The 12892-nt window shown below is 36.9% G+C and overlaps 1 protein-coding gene across 4 annotated transcripts in view; it reads left to right on the forward strand.

Moving 5' to 3' along the window:
* The window catches only part of PDE4D (phosphodiesterase 4D), a 1457192-nt gene that overhangs the window by 623175 nt on the left and 821125 nt on the right, over positions 1-12892 (forward strand). The window contains exon 1 of one of the 4 annotated variants that reach the window (XM_030926719.1): positions 6089-6927. The exons of 2 other annotated variants lie outside the window; for them this stretch is intronic. In XM_030926719.1, coding sequence (XP_030782579.1) covers positions 6665-6927 — 263 coding nt within the window. In that variant the 5' untranslated portion in view covers positions 6089-6664. Of the gene's footprint in view, positions 1-6088; positions 6928-12892 lie in introns of those variants that run through there. One more of the 4 variants, XM_030926713.1, reaches the window with a different exon arrangement.

Consider the following 12892-nt stretch of genomic DNA (forward strand, 5'->3'; position numbering starts at 1 on the left):
GATCTAGTATAGATATGGTGAGATGTGGGATTTTTTGTTGTTGTTGACAAGTTGTAGACAAAATGCTTGGTTATTCCTCCCACTGAAATAAAACCCAGAAATATAGGGTATTATAATATGTTAAACATTTAGTGGCCATCAAAACTTATTTTCTTTTTTGAAGTTAGAGTAATATTTAGAGAGGGAATTCTGGGGTTTCCTTTTAGCAAAATAATTAGAAGTAATTTCCGTTCATTATTAGAATTTTTAGCATGACCATATCATGAGGAAAGGGAAGGTTCTTACCTAAGTTGTATTGCAACTTTTCTCCGAAATACAATAAACATGCTGTGTTAAAATTGCTGGTATAAGCGAGGCACAGTGGCTCACACCTGTAATTCCAGCACTTTGGGAGGCCAAGGCGGGAGGATCAGTTGAGGTCAGGAGTTTGAAACAGGCCTGGCCAATGTGGTGAAACCCTGTCTCTACTAAAAACATGAAAATTAGCCTGGCGTGGTGGTGGATGCCTGTAATCCTAGCTACTCGCTACTTGAGAGGCTAAGGCAGGAGAATCGCTTGAACCCAGAAGGTGGAGGTTGCAGTGAGCTGAGATTGCACCACTGCACTACAACCTAGACAACAAAGCCAGACTCTGTCTCAAAAAAAGAAAAAAAAAGAAAAAAGAAAAAAAATTGCTATTGTAAGTTGTGTCCTATAAAATGTTAACTTTTCTTTCAAGTGAAATAATGACTTACTATTTCAGCAGAGATCATTCTAACATTAGTTTTAATCTAGGAAAAAAACCCATGTAACTAGATTTGATCCTTTTATTAAAATGAATTGATCTTAGAAGAGCACATCATATGCTCAAAATATACCTCTCATGTAAATCAAGACATATAGCTGTTTTGTTCAATGAAATCTAGATACTCTTAAAAAACTGTTTACTGGCTTTTGATGTTTAATTGGGTGGAATGTATAAGAAATATCCGATCAATTTTTGACTTCTCTATTGACTTACAAGCTTATATACAGCCAATAAACAAATCCTTCTAATTCTTGCTTTATTACTCACTTTCTTTCCATTTCTACACAAATTCATATTGAATAGGAAATATTGAAATAAGATCTTTAGAATCCTCCTCTTGCAAATTATAGAACATATTGAAACCAGGTTAAACGTATTTAAATCTCTTCATATATTGTTTACCCACCAACCATGTAAATTTTACTGATTTTTCCATAGTAAAAAAGTCCAAAAATCCAAAGCATCTTACCTCCTCTAAACTACCGATCTTTCCAAACCTATCATTAGTCTTCCATATATACCTTCTTTCAAGACTTAATTCAAGCTCTGCCTTGTTTTTGAGTTATTCTCTGTCTAGATAAATTATTGGTCACTACTTTTAACCCAGGAGGCACCAATTGTTTCTATTATTATTTTGCTTCTTAGTATTTGTTTTCTTTGTTGGGAGAGTTTTGTTTATATTCCCTTCTAAAGTAGGTATTTTACTTTTTTGGAAATCTCTGCCTACTAGCCCAGTACCTAATAAAATATCAATGATGATGATAATGATCATTATGATGATAATTTGAAAAACCATGTTCTACAGTTCAGATGTACTTTTAGATAAGGGGATGATATAATTTTATCATCAAACTTTATAATGAAAATATGATAAAAAATTAAGATGGAATAATTTTAGAATATATTTTGTGGCTAAGTGGAAAACTATCATGGAGTTTAATTAAAATTTCTTCATATCAAAAGAGGACAGGTACATAGATGAGAAAAAAACATAAAAACAAAAAACATCTCAGGAATTCCACCTTCAGCTGCCCTTACTTGAATACCATGCCTCGGAAAGAACTTCATGACTTGGCAGGCTTTACAGGTCGACACGGTGTATATTCTGAAAGTAGCCAAGGGCAAAATTTAGTGTTAACTAGATCAAGAACTCAGGGGACTCAGGTGTCTACTGTTTTCCATAGAAATAACCATAATCAATTTTAAATACTAGATCTGCTTTCCTTTTGGGTTTGTATAATGTAGAGTCAAAATAGAAGCTCTGACACCTCATAGACATAGATTTAAATCCCATTTATGCCATTGGTAAACTCCATGACCTTTGGCAAGTTATTTAACCTCCTTATGCCCTCGTCTCTAAAATCACAGTGCAAAAACAACACCCTAAGTGTGATTTTAAGGATTAAGGGAAATAAAATGCAGAGTTCCTGGTACATAATTGATATCTACTAAGTGTGAATTTCTATAAGTTCCTTGTATCACATAGTGGTAGATTTTTATTTACTGGGTGGTTATTCTGTACCAGGCACTCTCCTGAACACTTTATATCATGGGGATTAACACATTTAATCCTTGTAGTATTCTTATGCAATAGCTACTATCATTATCATCCTCATTATTATTGTCCTATTTCACAGATCTGGAACTGAGCCACTGAAAAGTAGAGTAACACAACTAGTAAGTAGTACTTCTGGGATTCAAAATAAACCTTTCATTTCTAAAATTAACCCATACCTTTTTATCCAGTAGACAATATAACCTCTCCCACTATCAGTTCATTTCCATGGACCATATCCTATGGGCAATTTGAAAGCAATCTCCTTTTAACCCTTCTTTATCGAATTAGAACACGGTTTGGAGAAGCATACAATGTTTCCATAGCTGAGTATAAATCATTTCTTCCATTCTTTTGAATGAGCCACATCATTGCTCGCTTTCCATTGTGGGAAATCCAGCCTTGCTTATTCTTACCTAGACAAAAGCACACCTTCTGTCTCAGAACCTGTGCAAATCTCATCTTCTTTGTTACCACCTACAAATGATTAATGAGACAAAACATTTTCAAGGATTCCAAAAACAAAACAAAAACAACAACAACAAAAAAAAAACCACAAATTGAAAATCCACAAAGAGGTGTCTAGGAAAACTTTTATGAAGTTAAGAGATGTTATCTGTTTTTCTAGGCGTGGGTGACTTTATCAAAACATTTCACCCACTTTCAAAATTCCAATTGTTAAAACCTGAGGCCTTATTTGGCTGTCACTTACAGTACAGTGTTTTTCACACAAGTTCCTGGCAGCTCATTTTAAAGAGATTTTGTGAAAAACCCAAGCTGTGGAGTGCTCCTGTTGGAAGAAAGCCCTCTGACCCTCTGCCTTAACATAAGAAAAAGTTTCCAGTCTGTCCAAACCTCACCCACCTTTGGTTGTCTTCGGAACCTTACAATTTGTGTTTCCTAAGGCAGCAATTTTCAAGCATGACTTTGAAACACTGCAGGCTTTTTCAAGTTATTTCAAGGACTGGCCAAGAATCCTCAAAACAAAATTAATTTTGTATTTTTAAAAAGCAGAATGCATATCATATATCATTTGGCAGATTCAGGAGGGTAATGGGAAGTGTTAGAAAATTGAATCAATAACAGTAATGGATATGGGGACCTGTAAAGAAACTCCCAATCCTGCTTCATTACTTTTAATGGCAAAAACCATAATTACTTTTGCACCAACCAAATACACTGAAATCCTTTAACATACACCAAAGCAATGGGAGATCTCCAGAATGCTTTTGTCCATGTTTAACCATAATGATCAGTGCATTTTGAATAGAATATTGTTATATCTACTATTTAGCTTAATTGTGATCATTAACAAAGTGCCCAAACTCTCTGAACATTCTACATGGCATACTATTTATGAGAAGATCAGCATGTAAGTAGTTTACTCTTCCTAAGTTTTTCTACAAGGTCACTGAAAGTGAGAACTAGAACCCAGAATCCCTTGAACTCAATGAATTTCCCAATTATTGACCATATCATTCTTAGAATCATCTCTTCCTTTACTCCGTCACTAGAGTCACTTTTCTCTACTTAGAGCCAGACATTTAAATATCTCCAGCCTCCAGGATCTCATCTGGATACTTGGGCTACACGTTTCCATGTCAATCATTTTGCACTTGTCATTTATCCTATTAGACTATAAGCTCCCCGAGGGCAGATATAGAGATATAGTATCAAGCTTATCTATTTATTTATTTATTTAGAGGCTGGGTCTCACTCTGTCACCCAATCTTGAGTGCACTGGCATGATCATGGCTCACTGCTGCCTCAACTTCCCAGGCTTAAGCAATGCTCCCACCTCAGCCTTCTGAGTAGCGCTGGCCTACAGACGCATGCCACCACACTCAGCTATTTTTTAATGTTTTATAGAGATGGGGTCTCACTATGTTACCCAGGCTACTCTTGAATTCCTGAGCTCAAGTGATCTTTCTGCCTTGACCTCCTAAAGTGATGGGATTACAGGTGTGAGCCACCACACCTGGCCAAACTAATCTTTAAATACCCTAGAGCACCCATTATAGTACCTGGCAAAAAATAAATGCCCATAAATGTTTGTTGAATGGAACTGAGTCTTCAGAAACTGGAGATGTTTTCTAAAACATTTTTTTTTTTTTTTTTTGCCATTTCAGTTTAATACATATTAGTTTTTCTCACTTATCCTATCAACTGAATTTTTTATTTCTTTGAACCTGAACAGGCTTTGTATCTACAGACTGTTGAGCCTTTAATTTTGTTGTTGTTGTTTTGTTTTCCACAAAACAAAAACATGCACAAATGCATGTTTAATTGTGCTTGTACATTCTAGTTTTTCCTCCTAAAGTGCACTTTTTTCTTTTCTTTCTTTCCATCAATTTCTGAACCTTCCCTTCTTGAGCTTTACTTTACCCAGAGGTTCCACATCACATACGCATTTCATGTTCATTGTACTTTTCTATATCTGAATATTTCACTTTCCAGTTGTTCTGGTATCTTTTTCTAAGTATTATCCAATTGTTTCCATTAAGTTACAAGCTCCTTGAGGGCAAGCATTGCACACCTGTTTTGCACAACTTCTAAGGCCATTGTCAGTCCCTCAGCCCACTTTATAGAAATATAGTATATATATAGATAATATACACACATACGCACACACATATTTAGCCACTTAATAACACAAAGTGATGAAAACTTTTATATTGGTAAAAATTATGAGAATAAGAATAATCATACCCTGATTCTTCAAATTCAAATATTTGTCTAACGTTTTTTGATGAAGTCATAGCACACATGTGTCATTGAATTGTTGTGAGCACACTAACGGGAAAGATGGACCAAGTGGTTGACCCTGTGCTTCTGTGAGTAGAACCTCAGAGTACGTTTTTCTGTAAACATTTAATTGAAACTTATAGTGGAGCAACCAGGGGGCAGGGCGACAGGAGAAACTTTAAAAAATTGACCTAATAGTAATCATAGGAAACAAAAAGAATCATTCTAGTCTCCATTTTTTTTTTTTTCTGGATGCATTTTGTAGCTCCCTAAGTTATTATGTTTTTTAAAAAACATGAAATATTCTTAGACCCTGAGAAATGTGATTCTATTTCAATCCCGCATGGTCTGTAGCATCACTAAGCTACTGGGAACTTCCCTATGCAAAGGTTTGAGTTTATTTCCAATGCTGTTTAATGTCTGCACTTCTAGTGTCCACATAAATGATATTTAACAGGCTTTACCTCATACTTTCTTGTTACAACATTTTTTACAATTGCAAAATAATTTCTTTTAAGCTCTCTCTGAGTAAGTTTGTTGAAGCTCTATTCATCACACATAAAAATCTTACATTAAAAGGCAGTAAAGGAAATCACGAAAAGCTAGATGTATTCCACCCTCTTATAGTTGAATACATAAAATTGTATATATCACAAATAGTAATTGAAACTTTAAAATCATTTTTAACTACTCTTATGAAGACAATCTGTCCTTCCGGAGGGGCATTAGTTTAAATGCAAAGAGAGAACATATATCATTTGTGGGTTTAAATTGTGTTGGTTCTTTGCAAGGGCCGTAATTAATAAGGTTGTAGAACACAACTGCAACCTGTAAAGCGTTCCATGTGTAGTATTTTGAAACCTTTTGTTTGAGTTCTAACTAGACAGAGGGAGAAAAAGCAAATTTTATTCTCATGGGATTTGTTTTATGTGGTTCATCAGATTGAGCTTAGTAAGCAGGGAAGCACGTCTTGTGTAGCTAGTGCTTGTTTATTCTTCCCTCATTAAAAAGAGAGAAAAAAAACAAAGGATTGGCAATTTTCTTTTATGAACGTGGACTGTGGGGAGATAAATAGCCCTGCGGGAGAGGAAGGTCAAGTTCAAAGTTTTTCTTTCCTTTGGATTCAGGAATAAGCAAATGGAAAGACGAGCCAAACAACCCAGCAGCAGGCATCTGATGGTTAAGCCCTCCCCCCAGGACTTTTTATGTACATAAGCAGCAGAAGTCTCTCGAGCAGCTGCAGCGCATTAGTTCCAATAGTTTAACAGGCTGCTTTGTAGCTCGGACAAAGCTGTGCGAGCGCGGTGCTTTCCCTCCATGTTCATTTGCTATGCGAGCTTGTCAGTGATCTTTGGCAGGGGCTTGGGAGAGGAGGGGTGACGTTTAATACGCTTCCGCGGAGGAGTGCGCTCGCCTCCTCTGCACCCAGCCCCAGCTCTACAGAGAGACTGAGGCAGGCGACTGAATGCACTAACAGCAGCAGGCTCCGACCTGCTTCCCTGGACATTTCCCGGACCCTGAGCAAGGGAACCACGTTGCCCTGGATTCTTGCCAACTGTACAAAGTTGACCAGGAAAATGGCTCAGCAGACAAGCCCGGACACTTTAACAGTACCTGAAGTGGATAATCCGCATTGTCCAAACCCGTGGCTGAACGAGGACCTTGTGAAATCCTTGCGAGAAAACCTGTTGCAGCACGAGAAGTCCAAGACAGCGAGGAAATCGGTTTCTCCCAAGCTCTCTCCAGTGATCTCTCCGAGAAATTCCCCCAGGCTCCTGCGCAGAATGCTTCTCAGCAGCAACATCCCCAAACAGCGGCGTTTCACGGTGGCACATACATGGTAAGGTTTGCGCAGACCACGCAGAAATGGTGGCCGTTTCCCTTCGGGGATTCCAGCTCCTCGCGCCTTTAATTTTGGGGGTAGGGAGGGAGGACCATCATCATTCCTCACCTGGGATTTCTCGCCAAACAATCTCCCTTAACCGTAAATCCCACAAATGTCCAAGTCAGGGCAAGAATCCTGGAGACTGGTACTAGGAGTGGTTGAGGTGGGTGGTTCTCAAAGTTCAATTCCTATTGCAAGTTCCTACAAGAAAATTGGATGCCAGATGTCAAATAAGAATGCAGTTTTACTCCCATACTTATGTGGTGGCGTTTCTTTGATTTCTTAAACTAATTTCCCTACCAGGTTCCCCAACAGCTGAGGAAAGAAAGGACCAGAAATGAGGGGAGGAAAATCATAATTTGCTCTCTTTTCTGCATGATCCCCACTTGAACAGAGACACGTATAGTGTATGTGTAATGGTGTGTCTTCATAAAGCCCTTCCTCACTCCTGACTTTGATATACAGTATTTATAATCTTAAACATGCCTTTCCAAAGGAAAGAAGAAAGGGATTAGGAATTCTACGCAGAAAGTTGCCTTCTAGTACTCGGTAGTACTGTTGTGTTCTTTGAATTTGGATTGTTAGAATATTTTGCCAATCTTTTTATTTTCTTTGTGAATATTTTTATCTTCTTTATAATGGGTGAATTTGTTTCATGCATATGCTTCCGTGTATTTTTCTGGAGGATTCTTGATCTTTTCCTGCTCTTGAAAAAGAAAAAAAAAGAAAAGAAAAGAAAAACCCAAATATTAAAACAGACCATCGTGTGAGCTTATTTGGAGTTTCTACCTAAGCAGAGGCCATTCCAAGCTCTGATCAGTGAGTCCGAGTATCAGGGTCTATGATACACACTTAGATAGTTTCAGGTAGTAGTAGTTTCTATGCACTACATCTACATTTTGATGAGTATAAATTATGATAAAGAAAACAGCATAACAAAAAAGAAAGTGTTAGTTGAGAAACTGTATGACTAAATACTTTTTATACAGTTTTGCCATAACAACCCAAGAGTATGTATGTTAGCAATAGGAAAAAAAAAAAAAAAAAAAAAAAAAAAAAAAAAAACAGAAACAAGGTTTTTAGGAGGAAAGCAGCAAAAAGTAAAAGGAATTAAAATCTAAACTAGTGACAAGACCGTGCTCAGGAATACATTAATGTTATAGATGAAAGTCAATGACAAAGGAAATAAATGGTATGTCACACCCAAAGACATGTCCAACCTCAAAAATTTGGTTTTAGGTAGCTGGATCTCTGATTGGGAAGTGTTCTTATTGTCCCCCAAGATTTTAACACTTAGATGGCATTTCTGAGTTTGGTAGATATAATGGCCATAAGAGGAGTGAGACAAACATTGACTTTTTCTGTCTTAAAGAAATTATTGGGAAATGATGAATTCTCTTTGAGGAAGATTTTATTATTATTTTTATTTTTTTGGAAAAAAATTGTGAGCAACAAGCAGTGAATTAAAGAAAGGCATGGATAAACACTGGGAGATGCACTGAAGGAGAAGGTTGGCTCAAGGCCAGGCATCGGGTGCCAGAGCAGGAGAGCTGGCTTGAGTTCCTACGGAGCCAGGACCAGAATTTCCGTGGCCAGTGTCCGTTTTGGTTGCACTGCTTTATCACTGCAGTTCCTAAATTGCACCTATTGCTGAATGAGTGGCCCTCAACTCAGCTGTTTGATTTCAGTCTGAGTGGAGCAACCTGGAGTTCAGCTGGAGGTTATCTGAACTATTTAGACATGTCGGGATGTAAGGAAGGCAGGAAATCCCATGAAAATAGGCTTTTTTTCTGACATTTCTGGCACTTCCTTTTCTGGTGCTGTTTGGAAAAACTTCAAGAGTACAATTTCTATCAATATTTCATTTTAGTGTATCAGGTCACAGCCCAGTAAGAAAGGCATAAAGAGAGCAATGGAAACCAGAAATAAAAATCATGGTATCGATTTTCAGTAACTCGGAAGCAGTTTCCCCCATGGACTAAAACCATCAGGCAAGAGAGTTGGAAAGAGGATCTCAAGTTTTCCATATTGGTCGAATGAGCCCCAAGACATTCATAATATCCACAGGCATCTTTTGACAAAAAAATCTCATTTTTGCTTTCACAGTTTGTACTAAGCACTATGGAGAATTTTGAAAATATGTTTCAAATTGTTCTGACATAAATATAAATATATTTGTATCTAATTTGTTGCTACAACAATGTTCTGCCTCACAGTATTGGTTTCCTGCTCCCGGTATTCCCCTGCATTCACTATGCATACATTTAATGCCTACTGAGTCTAACATGTTTATGCTGTACCTAATTATTAGAAAGTTGAGCAAGAACCATTTGTTGATTTCCAATAATTTATACCACGGTAGAATAAATCAATAATATTGGAAGGCATCTGTTTTAGCTAAGATAATCTTGCTGTTGTTCTACAGAATATTCTCCAAATCTAATTGGATTGACACAGTGAATTTTTATTTCTTGCTTCTGCTTTTGTGGAGAGGCAGCCGGCAGGCACCACTAGGTGCCTCAGGGACCTGGAATTCTACCATCCTGTGGTTCCATTATTTGCAACATGTGATTCCCAAGGTTGCCAGGCTCAGATGAATCAGGAGAAAGACCATGAAAGAGGATGGCATGTGTGAGCTTTTATGAGGCAGGCCTAGAAGTGCACATGTCACTTATACTCGTTTTCTTCTAACTAGAACTCAGTTCTATGGCCACATCTAACTGCAAAGGAGGCTGGGAAACATAGCTCTGTTCCAAGGCATAAGGTAAAATAGTGCTGATGGCTAACCTATCTTGGTTATATAGTATGTTAAGGGCGATCTGATTTACCCTGTATGCCATAGTTGAATTTGTAGAATAGCATCTGTAATAACAAGTCCTTGAACCTTTCGTCAAACCTCCTTGATGAAGATTATACAGAAGTACTTCTGTTGTTTGACAGGGCTGTTGATTGGAAAGACCTTGCTTCTAAACAGTTGAGGTCTTCTTCCCTGTAACTATCATCCATGGATCCAAGATCTGCTTTGGGAATCCTACAGCTTGAATTTTTGCTCCCTTCCATTATGAAGCCCTTAAGGCAAGTGGCTTGGAGTAACCCACCAGAGAACCAGGGCCCTGTTCGTTCATCTTAGTATACTTATGCTTGGCATGATGGCTGGTCAATGGTGGATGCTTAATAAATGTCTGCTAAACAAATTCATTAATCAGTATTTTAGTGTTCTCATGCTCTTAAAAAAGACTTCTCGGCCGGGCATGGTGGCTCATGCCTGTAATCTTAGCACTTTGGGAGGCTATATATATAGAGAGATGATACATGTATATATATCTGCCATAATACACCATACTATAAAATGAGAAAGAGCAAGCAATGTATACTTTATATATATATCCTTGAGCAACTAGCTCTTTTTTAGTACATAGTATAGCAATTGAGCTGTACTTTATATATATATAATGTGTGTATTTGTATACTTATGTGTGTATTTGTGTGTATATATACACATATATGTACCTATATACATATATATCTGTATATACATGTATACCTATACACACACACACACACATATACCTATATACTTACATATACATGCACATATATATACCTGGATCATTTTTTTAAACTGCTCAACAGTACACACATGTAATAGCATTTCAGTCAATGATAGACTGCATATATGATGGTGGTCCCATAATATTATAATGGACCAGAAAAACTTCAGTCACCTAGTGAAGTCATAGCACAATGCATTACTCTTGTGTTTGTGGGGATGCTGGTGTAAACAAACCTACCAAGCTGTCAGTCCTATAAAGGTATAGCATATGTAGTTATGTATTACACTTAATGATAACTATATTGCTGGTTTATTTATGTATTTTATTATTATTTTAAAGAGTACACCTCCTACTTATATACAAAAGTTAACTATAAAACAGCGTCAGGTAGGTCCCTCAGGAGGTATCTAGAAGAGGGCATTGTTCTCATAGGAGATGACAGCTTCATGCATGTTATTGCCCCAGAAGACCTTCCAGTGGGACAGGATATGGAGGAGGAAGATAATGATACTGATGATCCTGTCCTTGTGTAACCCTAGGCTAATGTGTGTTTGTGTCTTAGTTTCTAACAAAAAATATTTATAATATTTAAAAAGTAAAAAAAAAAAAAATTAAAAATAAAAGCTTATAGAATAAAGATATAAAAAATATTTTTGTTCAGCTGTATAATGTTAGTATTTTAAGTGTTATTACAAAAAAGCCAAAAAATTAAAATTAAAAGAGTTTTATAAAGTAAAAAGTTACAGTAAGCTAAAGTTAACTTAAAGAAATAAAAATATTTATAAATTCAGTGTAGCCTAAGTGTACAGTGTTTATGAAGTCTATAGTAGTGTGTGGTAATGTCCTAGGCCTTCACATTCACTCACCACTCACTCAATGAGTCACCCAGAGCAACTTCCAGTCCTGTAAGCTCCATTCATGGTCAGTGCCCTATACAGGTATATCATTTTTTATCTTTTATACTGTATTTTTAACTGTACCTTTTTTATGTTTAGGTGTACAAATACTTAATCCTTGTGTTATGGTTGCCCACAGTAGTAGTAGAATAACATGCTGTACAGGTTTGTAGGCTAGGTGCAACGGGCTATGCCATATTGCCTAGGTATAATAGGCTATACCATCTAGGTTTGTGTAAGTACATTCTAACGTGTTTGCACAGTGATGAAATTGCCTAATGACACATTTCTCAGAACTTAGAATAAGCAATGCACAACTCTATGTCAATTTGCCTCTAAAAACCCAACTGTTTATACTCTTAAAATATTGTTACTATAGCTGTCAGTATCACACTCCAATGTAAGTGAATGTCACAGTGAAAAACATTGAGACATTTGACTATAATAGAAATGAAGATGTAATTTCCTGAATTTAACAGTCAATTTAGGCTATATAGTGAAATATTTTCAAGCTACTTTGAAAACATTAACCATTAAAAACTAATATTCATTCAAAAGCTAGCAGAAGGCAAGAAATAACTAAGATCAGAGCAGAACTGAAGGAGATAGAGACACAAAAAACCCTCCAAAAAATCAATGAATCCAGGAGTTGGTTTTTTGAAAAGATCAACAAAATTGACAGACTGCTAGCAAGACTAATAAAGAAGAAAAGAGAGAGGAATCAAATAGATGCAATAAAAAATGATAAAGGGGATATCACCACCGACCCCACAGAAATACAAACTACCATCAGAGAATACCATAAACACCTCTACGCAAATCAACTAGAAAATCTAGAAGAAATGGATAATTTCCTGGACACTTACACTCTTCCAAGACTAAACCAGGAAGAAGTTGAATCCCTCAATAGACCAATAGCAGGCTCTGAAATTGAGGCAATAATTAATAGCCTACCAACCAAAAAAAGTCCAGGACCAGATGGATTCACAGCTGAATTCTACCAGAGGTACAAGGAGGAGCTGGTACCATTCCTTCTGACTATTCCAATCAATAGTAAAAGAGGGAATCCTCCCTAACTCTTTTTATGAGGCCAACATCATCCTGATACCAAAGCCTGGCAGAGACACACACACAAAAAAGAGAATTTTAGACCAATATCCCTGATGAACATCGATGCAAAAATCCTCAATAAAATACTGGCAAACCGGATTCAGCAGCACATCAAAAAGCTTATCCACCATGATCAAGTGGGCTTCATCCCTGGGATGCAAGGCTGGTTCAACATTCGCAAATCAATAAACGTAATCCAGCATATAAACAGAACCAAAGACAAGAACCACATGATTATCTCAATAGATGCAGAAAAGGCTTTTGACAAAATCCAACAGCCCTTCATGCTAAAAACGCTCAATAAATTCGGTATTGATGGAACGTACCTCAAAATAATAAGAGCTATTTATGACAAACCCA

This window comes from Rhinopithecus roxellana, chromosome 3, assembly GCF_007565055.1.
Source record: "Rhinopithecus roxellana isolate Shanxi Qingling chromosome 3, ASM756505v1, whole genome shotgun sequence".
Classification (NCBI taxonomy): Eukaryota; Metazoa; Chordata; class Mammalia; order Primates; family Cercopithecidae; genus Rhinopithecus; species Rhinopithecus roxellana.